Consider the following 15,700-nt stretch of genomic DNA (forward strand, 5'->3'; position numbering starts at 1 on the left):
CATCTAAAATGAAAGACTTCCTTATGCTGGCCTGCTGAATCTCATTATGGGTTGCCATGGAGCCGCCCCATCTCCTTGCCACCTTCATTTACTTGTGGGCGTCCCAAACAAACAGCTGGCATCGCCCGACAATCTCTCAGGTGAGCCACAGGACTGACAGATTTGATGCAAGCCGCAGCACGTGGTTTCTGTGTTTGCTCTCTGACTGTAAAAGCCTGCGCACGTACCCTGGTGTTGAAGCCCTCAGCATTTTGGGTAATTCGGTAGAGCTGGGGGAAACGGAGCATGTTCTGCTGGCTGCACGGTCGGTCGAATATCCCCAGAGTGAAAGGAGGCAGAGCAGTAAATATCTGTATCACACGAGAGATAGACACACAGATGTTATGCAGTGAGCATGAATTAACAAAAAGGAGGATGAAAGATTATATGAGACGACTAAAACGATTTTATTATGATCTGAAATGAAGGCATGCGCATTCAAACATAAGAAAGAATCAAAGATAGAGCTAGACTGATTGATGGGTAGAGAATGAGACACGACAGGCGGACGCACGGGGGGAGAAACCCTGAAATGGAAGAGTGTCAAAATTTGAGAAGTGAGAGTGGATACTCACCACGTTGTAGAGGCCTATACACCAGCGCTCGAAGAGGATCTGCCCGGAGAAGCCGTTCACAAAGGCGAACCAGAGCTGGGAGCACAAAGAGAGGGATGAGAGGGGATGAGAGAAACAATAGCAGAGGGTAAATCTGCCCCAGGTGGGGTACTAATAGTAGAAACAGCAGGGAGAGAGGGCACAACTTGAGCTTCTAGTCTCTCAGTTTGATGGACACTTGACAGAGTTACTGTAGAGAAAAGAAGTCAGGCTTTTGTATCTGTTTACAACACATAAAACTCCATGATGAAAAAAAACCTTTAAAAATCAAAATCTGAGGAAAAACCACCTCAGAATGAAGCTAGTTAAGGAAACACAAATGTGTCTAACACATTATTAACTCCGCCAAGGTAGATATGTTTTTGTGCGAGTTTGTCTGTTTGTTTGTCTGTGAACAACATAACTCAAAAAGTAACACACAGATCTCAATGAAATTTTCAGGAAATGTTAAAAATGGGATAAGGAAGAAGTGATTAAGTTTTGGAGATGATCTGGATCACCGTCTGGATCCAGGACTTTTTTAAAGGAATTTTTTATCATCGTGAGATAGGGCCGTTTTCACCGTATGTGTAAGTAACTCCACAATAAATGGTCGAACTGCTTTGAAAAACAATACAAGACAAGGCCATGATAATTTCTGACAGATGGAAAAGTACGATCCAAATTCTGGCAATAATTTGGATACTAAGATCCAGAATATGAAATATGTACTGGGTCATCATCATTTTCATCACTGTCAGGAAACAAATTATCATACAAACCTGCAACTAACCCCAAATTGTAGCAGAAAGTCTGCTGAAAGGGAGTATAACATTAAAGTCGGACTTAAGTGTTGTGTCACAATCACAATATGCTTGATGGAGGTCTGCGCTCTCTGAGTGCTTTTCTAGTTTTTAAATTAAGATGATAACAAGAGGAATAAAAAAACACATGAAACTCTGAAATATTCCAATATTTCCAGGCTAAAACTCCCATGAAAGTTCCAGGAAATCATCCCCAAATTTACCTGGAATTTTCCACCTTTTTGCAACCGTAGTAAGTAACAGCTGCCTTAGCTTGTTTAACTTACTTTTTTACCTTTTGTTGTTTTTGATGTTTTAATTTCATCATGTGGTGGTTTTCAACTTTTTAATATTGCTTTGTTCTCTTCTGTTTTATTGTGCAGTTTTAATCTTGTCCTCACATTTCTCTGTTATTTCACTTTTAGTTTCATTTTGTAAATCACTCTCTGTGGCACTAAGTCTCTTGGCTGTTTCACTTAATATCTGACGTATTGATAATTGACACTTGGTGGTTGTGAGTGGCAGCCGGCTTCTGTAACGAGTGTTACACAGGCTTAACATATGAGTGGATTTTTACATTCAGAATTCAGAAGACCAAAAATATGAGATAATTCTACTTTTTCAGATGTGTTCAAGGACAAAAAGTTTATAAAAAGCATTTCTCTGACGCTCTACTTTGATTATTCAAATATAAAATATGCCAAAACTGAATTATCATTACTTCAGCTTCATTAGATCATTTGGCAAAGACCTTTAAATACATTCCTCACACAGGTTACAGCTGGCTCAGAAACCTTTTTCTGACTTCACAGAAGTTAATCTACCGAAACACGGTGTCTAAAAGTGACTCTGGCCCAAGGGAAACATCATTAACGCCTTCACGCACACTCTCACACACACGCGGTAGACGCAGGCTGATCTGAGGGCAGATAGAGGAACGTTTGGGGCCACTGGTGGGAGCAGTGGCATTCCTGGGTATACAGTGGAGCATGTAGCCTAGGGGTGAGGTCAGATACACAAAACACACACACACACACACACACACTGATTCTGTCTCCAACAAGTGGACAGAAACAGTCTCTAACCTTTGGCCTAGAGCGGCTCTGCTGGGAGCCAATCACGTGAGATAATCATGGAAACACACACACACACACACACACACACACACACACACACACACACACACACACACACACAGACATGCAGAGTGGTGGTGTGAGCAGGGACAGTAGTCTACAGGCTGCGGCTCCCATGAGGACCTGCACCTGCTGGCATCCTTAAAGTCAGACAGAGAAGCAGGAGGGTGGAGCACAGCTGACAAATACCCGTCATAACAGACAAGCCAGAGCGGACACACACACACACACACACACACACACACACACACACACACACACACACACACACACACTGAAAAGTGCCGACCCTTGGAGCCAAGGTCTCGTCACTGCAGATCTAAACCCATGTCTTTCTGTGCCTCTGTATGTACGTGTGTGTGTGTGTGTGTGTGTGTGTGTGTGTGTGTATGTGTGTGTGTGTGTGTGTGTCTGCGCGTGCAGAATAGACAGAAAGCAGACACCAGAAGGGCACCTCGTTCATCTCTGTCAGCCATGTCGACAAACAGCTGCATAACGTCTCTGTTAATGTAATGTCTGTGAGTGTGTGTGTGTGTGTGTGTGTGTGTGTGTGTGTGTGTGTGTGTGTATAGGAGGCTCTTACCTCTATAATGTAGAGGACCACATTCTTATAGAAACAGTAGAGGATGCACTTGGTGACACGGTTGTAGCTCCACGCCCCATGGACCAACAGCAGCTTCTCTAAGTAGGAGAACTATCAACCAGAGAGGAAGAGACAGAAAAGAAAGATATTTTAGTAATTCGATGAACAAGGAAGGTTTTAAATCAAAATATGAAACAGAAAGTGAGCGGAGGAGGAGGGAAGAATGTGACTCGGACACTAGAAAGTCGAGACAAGAGGAGACACACTGATAAGATGCCTGAAGGCTACAAGATAAACAGCTCAGACAGTGAAAGTGACAGAATGAGTTTGACTCCTCAGGGATTAGAAGAGTCTTCAGGCCACATTTTATCCTTTATTACATTAAATATTGTGTTGACAAGATGGGATAAAGGGATAATTGATTTAAACGAGGATTACGTTCAAGTTAAAAAAACAGAAACAGTCAAACTGACATTATCCCAGTGTGATGGATACAAAGTTATTGTTTTAAAAATGGACAGACCCAGTATCACCCATTGGTTAAATCAGGCGTTGTCAACTCTTTTGTTAACAAGAAAACCATTTTCTAAACCTTGAAATACAGACCTGAAGCCCTAACAGTGATAGATGTTTAATAATAAAGCCGTTCTGTTGTGGTTATAAATTTCAATAAAAAAACTGTGTCCTTAAGCTTTGATGTGGCTTAAAATGAATGGAAATTCTGATTTATGAAGAAAAAAAAATGATTGTTGTTTTGTTTTTGATAATAGAAAGTGTTAATACAAGATGCTGCAGTAAGTCTACTCTTAGTTGCCTCCCTGTCTTTTTGTATTAACAATGAGCAGATGAAGATTTAAAGGTCCCATATTATGCAAAAATCACTTTATTAAGTCTTTAAGTGAAATTTGTAGGTCTTTGGCTTTCCTCCCAGCCCACGAAATGTAACATTTAATGACAAAACCTGTATTTAGTAGTGCTTGTGAATGTAAAATCCTGTCCTAAAACGAGCTGTTTGGATTTTTGGGACTTGCCGACATCAGCAATTCCCTTTTTGACCAATCAGGAGCAAGTCTGACCTGATTGGTCCACCATAGCAGACACCCCCAAATCCCCTCCCCGCATCTGGAGAGGAGAATGCCAAAGTTGAAAAGCCATCACTGCTCTGTTTTTGGCTGTAATCAGCCGCACAGTTCCATGCACAAGCTTCCCATCTCAGGAGAAGACAAGTCTAGGTGGCTAGAGTTCATTTATCAAGGAAATGTGCCAGCTACACTCAGTAAAACTGTGCATGTGTGTGCTAGTCACTTCACAGCCAACTGCTTTTCCAACTTTGGACAGTACAACAGAAGGCTAGCGAATAGACTGGTCCTGAATCCAGGCGCATTACCAACCATCCGCCAACAAACCTCGGACCCTGGAAATGTGAGTATTTTAAATGCTGTGTGCTGTGGAGCAGATGTAAGAGCTTTTCCTCAGTGTCCCCCCTGTCTCTGTGTTAGCTTCAGGATGCTAACTGTAGCAGCGGTCAGCCTGTTGTTTTTGCCTGTAATGTTACGGTAAACGAGCCTCGCTATGTTTGTTCTAAACATTGTGCACTCGGAAGTTCGTGGCGGCGATCTCAGTGACGCTAAAGAGCGGGGCGGTATCAGCGGTGGCTCATTTACATATGAAGGTCACGCCCACTAAATCAGAGCGTTCTGAACAGAGGGGCTATGAGAGCCTGGAAACAATGCTGCTGTGCTTGATTTATTGGCTTTTTGGACCAAAACATGTTACTACAATTTCATGAAGACATCAATGATCCAAATTAAGCTGCAGAAAAGGAGCATAATATGGGACCTTTAACAAGCCTGGCCCACAAAAGGGTTGCGTTACTTTTATGGCCAATGAGATCGTGAAATGGGTAAAATATTTAGGCACATTGCTCATGAAGCCTGCTACAGAAAAATTTAGTTTTGAGTCTTTAAAATTTTTAAAGTAGACGGTAAGTATTGAAGCTTGATGATGTTTTGATGGATGACTCTCAGTGATTGTGATCCAGGAAAACACTTTTTTTTTTGAAGTACATGCTGTTTGTCTGTAACTTTGCAGGAATAGGCTGCTGTTGGTCATGGCCAGGAAACAAACTGCCAATTAGCCATGGCCAGACATCCGTAAATATGGTGTCTACTTTATAAATTTAATGAAGTGATGTATCCTGCATTCGCCCCTGTCAATCAAACAAGTAAAATAAAATGAAAATACTGAAAAAAAGAGATTTTTAATCTCAATGACGTTTTCCTGGTAAAATGAATTGAAATAAAGGAATAAAATTATTGCACTAATTTGAGGCCAAACTCTCCTTTTTCTATGCAAATAAACCCCATTAAAACTGTTGCATTGTTTCATTAAACCTGTTAATATTTCTTTTATTGTTAGAATCAGGGGCCATGATGGTCAGGCAGGGGATGCAGCTAAATCCCAGCACTTTCCACACATGTTAAGATGATCTTAGATTATGCACAAAATAATTATCTATCTATTTATTTATTTATTTATGTTGTTATTTATTTAAAAGCACTGCACTTGCTGACTTGCCTAAAAGGGGAAGAAAATTCATTTGATACACAAAACTTGTATCAAATCTAACTTTACAGCATGTTTGAGTTTGAATATAATGAGAGCACTATAGTTTATGAATCAGATCTTGATACAGAGCAGATAATGGAGGGTTGATGTGCATTTCTTGGTGCTACTGGAGGTCATTCTCAGTGATCCATTTGTTACGGCCAAGTCTGAATCTATTTTTTATTTCCATTTAAATCTTGTGAGTTTTATTGGCACACACGTCCCAAAACAAAGCCTCCACGTCTGCATCCCTACCTGTGCTATGGAGTAGTCAGAAGAGTTTGTGGCCTGCATCCCCTCATTGCCGCTGATCCCAACTCCAACATGAGCCGTCTGAATCATGCCCACGTCGTTGGCACCATCGCCTATCGCCAGAGTGATGGCCTTGACGTGTTTCTTCACCATATCCACGATCTCTGACTTCTGCAGTGGAGAGACGCTGCAGAGAAGACACAAAAAAGAGAAACAGAGGTGGTTGGTTTGGAACAGGAAGCTGCAATAAGGTGCAAAGTTTGGAAGGAAAATAAGAAAAGCTTGAAGGACAAAGAAGAGTCTGGCTGCTAGGGGAAAATCCTGCCTGAAAATCTGAGGAGTGGGAAACAGTTCAAAGAGCAGAAAAAGGCACACACACTTACACATACACACACACACACACACACACACTTGCAGGCCTGTGTTTACGGCTCCTCTCTGGACATTAGGAAACAATGATTCACTGTTCGGCTAATAACACTCTGGGTAGCTAGCATTTGATGTGTTCATATAAGCGCTTGTGTATGTGTGCACTTATACTGGTGTGTGTGCGTGTGTGTTCAGGGAGCTTCCAGTGGTACTCCACCCTCTTGACCTGTATCACTGATCCCTCTGTTCATAACCGGTTCTGTCTCCTCACTGACAATGGAGGACCCAAAGAGGCTCGATTACACACACTTTCCCCCGGGGACACTGAGAGATGATAGTGAGGTGGCGAGCTTTGCTCGAGTACTACTTTTTTAAAAATTCATTTTACAGTACAATGTGCTGAATCAGCTCTTCCTCACACTGTGTGTTGTATTTTTTTACATTTGGCTCTAACTAACAAAGGTTTACAGAGTATTTCCCCACATAAGCCTTTCTTTTCTCACACAATCCGCCTTAAAAACTGGATTTTATAGAACATAGAAGAGTAGCGTGTGCTACATTCACACGTTCCAGCGAGCATTCATCCTATATGTTACTTTAATCCTTCAACTCCCTCCTTAAGCTTTCTTAGATCCTATTTGAGTCTCTGTATCTTGTTGATAAATGTGTTGAACTCCACATCACCTGATGGTGCCATCTTTTCCACTCGGTGGAATGTGACACTGAATAAATCCACTTGAAATCATTGTTTCTTGAAGAGCTGAGACTTTTCAGTCTCTCTTCAACCACAAAGATCAAGTTAAAGAAACACAAAAAAATCACTCTTGACACGCTGACACTGCCTGGCAAAATATTTGTAGATGAGTAATGGAGTCATATCTCAATATCAGAGATCCAACATCTATAAAATGAGGAACAACTTGTATTATATGGGTCATTCGTTCTTAAAATGTGTTTCATTCAGCAGCTAATATGCCATATCAGAGACATATAAATAATGTAATTTGATTAAGTCGTAAACAATCTTATCATCTTTTGCTATAAATATGATAAATTAAATTTAATGTTTACACAGCTGAATAACATAAATAAAAAAATACAGTTTGAATATTCATTTTGTTTGGACCATTTGTCTTGCCGTCCAGAAAAGGCCTGAAGGTTTGATTAATAAATCAACTGGTAGAACGTGACAAAGAATTATCATCATAATTTCCTCTTGTCTAAGAGTTATAAACTAAGACTTAAGATGTTTATCCTAGAAATGATCACATCAAGTTTATCAAGTTTACCTCAAATTAGCCATTTATGCCCCCGGCCCTCTAACATAAATTTACATTTCACTGAGCAGACATTTTTCTAGCAGGGAGAGAATAAAACAAAATCGTCTGCAATTTATTCGACGCGTCAAAATTTGATATCAGTCTGCTTGTGAACAATTTCAAATTGGTTTCTCAAGTATGGCTAACATTAGCAGAGCTAGCACCACCAGCCTTTGGTCTTACGCTGCAGTTAAATGTCCAAATACCTGTGCTGGCCATACATAGCAAACATATAACTTTACCTCTATTTTCGATTCAAAAGCTTACTGTGGGGTTATTATCTAATTTTTTTATTTGTTAGTATTTGTCAGTGTTAACAGTCTCATATTACCTGTACTGCAGCGAGCCACCAGGGGGCAATACCATATTTTAGGTTTGATTTTTGTGCAGCGGTCAAAACATCCACCAGTCAAATGTAGCGTTGCAGATTTTGGAGAACACTAGGCCTCAACTAATGGACTAATAAGTATTTATTTATAGTGCTGACTTCTTGTAATGCTGTACTTGTTTGCCTTGTTTGCAAAGAAATTGTTGCTGTTGCTAAAAGAAAAAATCTGAGGAGTCACCACAACACAAAGCATGTACACTTACACACCTGAACTGTCAGAGGCTTGTCAGGGAAACATTTCTACTCTGAAACCTCAAATCTCCCATGCAAGTAGAGTTACTAGCTAAACTACAACTGAACAAGAGGGTGAAACAAGAGCCTAACCCTAACCCTGTTATTTTACATTAAAGGCAGGCTATGGCACAAGCTACTTTTCAAAGGGTGATTTAGAAAATAAATAAAGTAACACAGTTTTTTTTGTCTTCATTGGGGTATGTTCAGTAATAATCTGGTAGTCAGATGGATTTAGCCCATGCGCCGCCAGTTGACGCTCACTGGCCTAACGGTTAGGGCCGTGCACCCATTGGGTTTGAATACAAGCTGTGTAATCCAGTCTGTGGCTCTTTTCACCCCCACTCTCACCTTGTTTTCTACCGTAATCACTGTCCTGACTTCTCTGATAAAAGCCAAAAAGCCCCCAAAATAACTTGTAGAGACAAACAAAAACCGGTTGTGCTTGTTTACATCTGGGTAGTAGATCACTATGTTTATCATCACTGTGCCAGAAGCCATTGACAGAGGCTACAGCCCTGGCTAGTGGTGGATGGCTGTGCTACAGTCTGGCTACAATATTTTGTGCAAACAAACATAAAGAATACCAACTTATGTTACCAGCTAGTTATTCTGGTGCCAACTGAATAACTAGCGACCAAACATGCACATTCATATTTGACTTGTTTTCAACATTAGGAAGAGATGAAGAGTTTCTTTGTTCCACATCATCCATTCTTATTCCGTGTGCATCCAAATAACAGCCTTTTATTTGTGCAGTTTAAAGTTCAGCCTTGTTCAACAATTTTTCTTTGGAGAGCTGAATCAGTGAGTGATTATGCCCAACCAGTCAGGATCTCATGTGGTGTGTGAGTGTGTGTGTGTGTGTGTGTGAGAGAGATTCAACCCCGCTAACTATGTTTGTGTTTTCAGAAGCTGCATTCTGAACCCAACGACCAGGCTTCAATTTGTTTTCATCTCGTCTTTCAAAACAAGCCCTATACGAGGAGGCGTTCCTTCTGCCTGTTATTCGCAGGCAGCACAGCTTAAGTAGTGCTTTTACTACCTGCGACCTAAACAAAGGACACTGAGATCCACGGAGTAGGAGGAGGAGACATGGAGAAAATCAATGGAGGGATTTAAGTGAACAAAACAAGCTATATTTACCACTGTACAGGACTCGCAACTTGAGAAGCTTCTCTTCAGTATGAGACAAACATATCACAGTATGTCAGTGAGATCAGAGTGTTTATGACTCTTAGGTTTGACCGTGATGTGTTCATGTGGATGTTGTTTTATAAAACCTCATCACGTGTCTCGGTGTCCTGATAACGATATAATAAAAATGTAATTATGTGCAGCCACATCAACCATCACATGCACACAGAGCACAATTTGATGCTTTGATGAAAAATATGGATAAATTAAATCATGAGCAGATGTATGACTCTTCATGCACACACACACGCACACACAAACACACACACGCCCTCACACACATCCGGCTGCAGCCCACAGGTCATAAAGATGGTCTATCTTCTATGAATATGTAAGAAGGAACATGTCCCGATCAAGCTGGAGCCACAGAGCTGGGTGGTCTGCTTAGTATTCATACAGAGGCGTGTCCAAATACACACAATTTACACACATGCACAAACACACCCCCTCGCCTGTATTTCCACGGGGAAACCTCAGAGAGAGTCTTGGCTCATGGGGATGTTGCTGAAGGACGGGATCAAACTCTGCTCTTTGTTTCCTCCTGTTTCAGCATCTGAAGTGTGTGTGAGCCCGTCCGCCTGCGTGTCCCTCGGCCTCTGACCGCAAATCTCTCTTTATCTCTCCCTCTCCGTCTCACTCTACCTTCCCTCCATACAAACCCCAGACACTGTTAGCAGTGTTTAAAGTGGCGCTGGGAGAGATGAAAGGCTCCCAGTGCTCTTCACGGTGGAGCTGAGCAGAAAATGAGCTGCCACTAAGTCCGCCGATAAACAAACGCGCAGTGAAGTTAGGAAGCCATGCGTACGAGTACACCCTGACTCTGCTGCCCCGAGAAACACACACACACACACACACACACACTGTAAGTGAGATCAAGGTGGTTGAAATGTTTAAACTACAGTACTTTCCATTCCCAATACAACCTGTAATTTTAACATTTGATAGTGTCAAAAAGCAGAACTACAGTCACGTTCACTCAGTGACACAGGGGCAAAGAGCAGAGATCGAACGCTGCTAATGAAAACAAAGTGGTGAAACAGTTCATTAAGAGGCTATTTTCTGCTTTTTTTTTCCCCTCGCACAGGTTAAGTCACAGGTGCTGCCATGTGTTTACGGAATAGCATAGATATTCATGGGAACTTGCATTAAAGATCCCATATTATGCAAAAATCATTTTATCAAGTCTTTTAGTTAAATTTGTGGGTCTTTGGCTTTCCTCCCAGCCCACAAAATGCGATATCTAATGACAAAACCTGTACTTAGTAGTGCTTGTAAATGTAAAAATTTTACATAAAACAATGTAAAAATGAATTGTTTGGATTCTGGGGATTTGCCGATGTCAGCGATTCCCTTTTTTGACCAATCAGGGTCAAGTCCGACCTGATTTCAGTATTCTCCTCCCCGCTGCTGGAGAGATCTCCAACAGCGGGGAGGAGAATGCTGAAGGCGAAGGGCCATCACTGCTCTGTTTTTGGCTGTAAACAGCCACATAGTTCTATGCACAAGCTTCCCATCTCAGAGGAAGACAAGACTAAGTGGCTAGAGTTCATTTATGAGGAAGATGTTCCAGCTACACACAGTAAAACTGTGCATGTGTGTGCTAGTCACTTCACAGCCAACTGCTTTTCCAACTTTGGACAGTACAACAGAGGGCTAGAGAATAGACTGGTCCTGAATCCAGGCTCATTACCAACCATCCGCCAACAAACCTCGGACCCTGGAAATGTGAGTATTTTAAATGCTGTGTGCTATGGAGCAGATGTAAGAGCTTTTCCTCAGTGTTCCCCCTGTCTCTGTGTTAGCTTCAGGATGCTAACTTTAGCTGCGGTTAGCCTGTTGTTTTAGCCTGTAATGTTACTGTAAGAGAACTTTGCTGTTTTCTAAACATTGTGCATTAGGAGCTCGTGGTGCCGCTCTCAGTGACGCGGTAGAGCGGGGCGATATCAGCGGTGGCTCATTTACATATGAAGGTCACGCCCACTAACTCAGAGCGTTCTGAACAGAGGGGCTATGAGAGCCTGGAAACAATGCTGCTGTGCTTGATTTATTGGGTTTTTGGACCAAAACATGTTACTACCATTTCATGAAGACATCAATGATCCAAATTAAGCTGCAGAAAAGGAGCAGAAAAGGGACCTTTAATATGAGCAACATGCACTTGACCAGTCCAGAAAAATGTCTTATTTAGGGTTATCTAAAGACAAAAATAAGGTCTGAATTGCTTGAAACAAGTTCAAAAATTTGCCAGTGGGGTAAGAGAAATGTACTTGTATTAAGACATTATTCTAGTCTTGACAAGTACATTTCTCTGACCCCACTGGCAAATATTTGAACTTGTTTCGAGCAATTCAGACCTCATTTTGTCGTTTAACAACTTGAAATATGACACTTTTCTGGACTGGTCAAGTGAATGTGGCTTATATTTAAAGTCAAAAAAGAAATTTCTGTACAACAGTTAATCTCATAAAGCCTCTGACATTTCTTTAATCAAAATAACTTTTTATAAATGTTAATAAGTCTAGCTAGACCTGTTAATGTTTTGGAAAGTGTCTTGAGACAACTTTTTTTAATCATTTGGCACTATATAAATAAAGATTGATTGCTTGACATTTACTCAGATTAATGAGTTAAATAAACTGGTTTTAAAACAGGACGCAAGCCAAAGATAAACTTGGACTCGAAAAAGGAAATTTAAAAATCAATAATTTTTCCCGGTGGCTTTATTTCCTCATGTTTATCCGACCATAGGAAGCTATCTCCTCATACAGGAAACTAAAACTGAACAGCTGGTGAACACACACCCTGACTATTTGTATTACACAATGAAATCATGCAGTTAGTTGTGTCTTAATTTAGCTCCACATGTTCTGGCTTCTCTACATTTGAGTTTTCTCTTTTCCATGTGGCATTAAACTACCATATTCTACATTTCAATCACTAACTCAAACAGAAAACTTAAAACTCAGATCCAAACCTCTATTCTGTGAGATGCTCTTATCAGTTAGCTTTGTGGAAAAAAAGTATCTATATGAAAAAATGGTTTAATGATACTGACTACTATGATCATGAAACAAAGATATAAGAAGGAGAGGAGACGATGGAGGTGAACAAAGGAAAAAAGAAGTAGTGAAGGATGGAAGAGAGAAAGCTGGAGGCTGTTTGCAAGACCTGTGAGACCTGAGCCCGGATATGGGCTGGATACGCAGTGAAGAGTCAATTACTTCCCTTCTAGTAACACACACACACACACACACACATGCTCACACACTCACAAACACACATGCAAAGACAAAAAGCGAGTGGAAACACTTTTCTTAAGCCACAGCTGGTGTTGAGTGCAACAAGACCAAAAATGGGTTCACACGATAAACATTCAATGAACAGCCAGGTCAAATGGACAGATAACAGCAAAGGATTTGTGTGTGTGTGTGTGTGTGTGTGTGTGTGTGTGTGTGTGTGTGTGTGTGTGTGTGTGTGTGTGTGTGTGCCCATTCCTCAGGTACCAGCAGTAAATGAGTCATGACTCTGACATTTCCATGCAGTGTGGTGTATTGTGTTACCCCTGCTGTGAGGCGGGTCAGGCTTTCATCATTCTTGTTCGTTTGCTGACCGTGGGCAACAGACAACCTTTACAAGCAGGCACACACATTCACACACTTTCACACACTCTTACAAGCAGGTTTCCAAACCTGTGTGTGTAAACATGCAAGCTTTTTCTTTTCACCGTGCCCAGAATAGATTGAGAATTGATCTGTGAGTGATTATGGATTGGAAATTCTCCAGAATGTTTGAGAGCACTTTCCCGTCTGTTGGCTCTCAGCTGTTTGGCCTTCAGGAGGAAAAGATGCTGTTTGTGTGGCTTTGTTTCTATCCAAGCGTTTAGTCTTTTGATTTGAGGGTGCATCTTTCCGATTTTTTTATACTTTTCCTTTTGATCTTGCGCCGTTCAAAACACGTCAGCTCAAGATTTAAATTGTAATCCCATGTTTTGTCTTTACAAAGTACAAATAGCTGTTAAAAGAAAATCACAACTGTAACCTTTCTTCTTTTTTGACTTAGGTGTTTTCTCACAGTGATTCTGGGTCTATCTAAATGTGTATTACATTCAGAGAATTTGGCTCTCAAAGATCATAAATCCAGACTTGGTCTAGACTTTTACAAACCGATTTGTCTCGGTTGTTTCGTCAAGACATTAACTCATTTCTTTCTTAGATCTGTTTTGTATTTTTGTTGGAGCTTTCGTCGACATACTCCATTTATGAGCAACAAGCATGATTCATTGATATTTTTCAGCGGAGTGAAACCTCATCTTATAGTAGATGTCCAGTAAAAATTGTCACTAACTTTTCATTACTGAGGAAACAACGAAGATGACTGATGTTGAAATCTTGAGGCAAAAGAGAATTTGAGGTAAAGCTCTTCCCTCAGGCTTTGAGATCTGTGCAGATTGTTTTTGGTGTATCAAAAGTTTGCATGTTCATGTGTGTTCATGCATTTGTGTGTTTGTGCATGATGACTAAATCTTCCCTACCGGCAGCAGATGACAGCTTTGCATGACAACGCCAAGTCGAGGAAGGCCTGGCGAAGCTCGAAGGACAGTGCATATTTCAGAGTCTGACCGTTGATGATCAACGCCAGCTCGTTTTCCTTCCTCAGAGAGTCGCCCAGGGACGAACAATGAGCTGTCAGCGTTGCCCGAGTCGCCTGCAAGGAGACACAGTGGAGAGGGTTTAGGTTTTTTCAGTCTGTTGAACAAAAAGGAGAAAAGTTTTCACCTGAAACTCAGCTACAGAAGCTGATAAGATGTCTTAGTTTCATCTGCAACATCTTTTCTACAGTTGTCAGCAACACAAACACACCAGGCCTCAAACGGAAACCTCAAGAAGAAACCACGACACTGTTTGCCAACAATCAAGAAATCCTAATCGGCATCCCAACCAATCGTAACTCCATTTTTTTTTTTTTATGTGATCTGACAGGGGCTCTCTGAAGTGGCCACAAATTCCAATTTTATGTTTCTGTGGAGATACTGTGGCTTCACAAAGTGGTGAGGATACAAATCACACACACACACACATACAAACACACATCAAAACACTTAAACCAATTTGTTGAAAGGTCAAAAACCACCAGCGGTAAATGGAAGACATGTGCTCCTGGTTGCTCAGGCGGCTTTCATCTCCGGAAAGTATTTGCGTCTGTGTACACGAAACAGTTAAGAATGCCAATATAATGTTCAGTGTTTGTGTAGACACTGTAGATGCTCCGTGAGTCCCGGAGGCACAATGATCCCTGATCCTTACTTCACAGAGCAGCTACACACCACCAGGGAGAAGGGACAGACAGGGGGAAAAGATGGAGGAGACCTCTTTATGTGGTTTCAGGGTGAAATATATCATTCATTTTTAACAAAGGGTGTGTAAGTATGTGTGTGTGTGTTTGTGAATGCCAGCTTGCCTGCAGGGGTAGCATTTTGGGGCAGTTTTGATGGAGCTCTTGATAATAGAGGAACAGGGATTAACAGAGAAAATAAACAACCTACTGGGTTGTAATGAATCCCATGTGGAGGAGCAGGCACGCTACATGCTTCCAGTCAGGCCACACACACATGCACATGAGCACACACACACACACACACCTGAAATCCTCATTTCCGATAACTAAATTATGATTTCCGTGAGATTCTGCTCTTACAGCATCAAAGTGGTATGATAACACGGCTCAATGTGCTCGCCTCATGCGTCCTAGTTTCACCTCTATGATTCTAAACGCAAGTTGTGTTAATCATCCTTAAAACCCTTTTTTCTTTTAACTCGTCCTGTTCAGCATCACGGCAACAGAATCATTGTCTAGCTGCTGTATTGTGCAGAACACATTTACTTCTACAAGAGAAGCCGTTTGTGTATAAGGCTCCCGTTAAGTTTTAAAATTGATACTTTTGATTAGGCCCTGTTTACACGACAACGTTTCATCTGAAAACGTCAAAACGCTGTGAAAACGCAGTGAAAAAAATCTGTGTTTACACGGAAACGCTGATGGACTGAAAACGCTGTAGTAAGCATGCCAGGCCTGTAGGTGGTGCTTTAACTGTCTTGTCCAGAAGCCGCTTTTGGGAGTTCTCCACTGAAGTAGAGTTGAGCCGGACATCAGGTGTAATGGGGAATAAAAAGTGGAGCAAAAGAT

The 15,700-nt window shown here is 41.3% G+C and overlaps 1 protein-coding gene across 7 annotated transcripts in view; it reads right to left on the reverse strand.

Moving 5' to 3' along the window:
* Positions 1-15,700, reverse strand: part of atp8a2 (ATPase phospholipid transporting 8A2) — a 64,453-nt gene that overhangs the window by 13,252 nt on the left and 35,501 nt on the right. For all 7 annotated transcript variants that reach the window (XM_074693052.1, XM_074693050.1, XM_074693048.1 and 4 more), the window contains 5 exons: positions 14,049-14,221; positions 6,017-6,200; positions 3,155-3,265; positions 615-689; positions 228-350 (listed from right to left, as the gene is read on the reverse strand). In XM_074693052.1, the coding sequence (XP_074549153.1) occupies positions 228-350; positions 615-689; positions 3,155-3,265; positions 6,017-6,200; positions 14,049-14,221 (666 nt within the window). The remainder of the gene's footprint in view (positions 1-227; positions 351-614; positions 690-3,154; positions 3,266-6,016; positions 6,201-14,048; positions 14,222-15,700) is intronic.

This window comes from Halichoeres trimaculatus, unplaced genomic scaffold (assembly GCF_033239565.1).
Source record: "Halichoeres trimaculatus isolate MK-OKI-2021-1 unplaced genomic scaffold, fHalTri1.1 fHalTri1_scaffold_18, whole genome shotgun sequence".
NCBI classification, from domain to species: domain Eukaryota; kingdom Metazoa; phylum Chordata; class Actinopteri; order Labriformes; family Labridae; genus Halichoeres; species Halichoeres trimaculatus.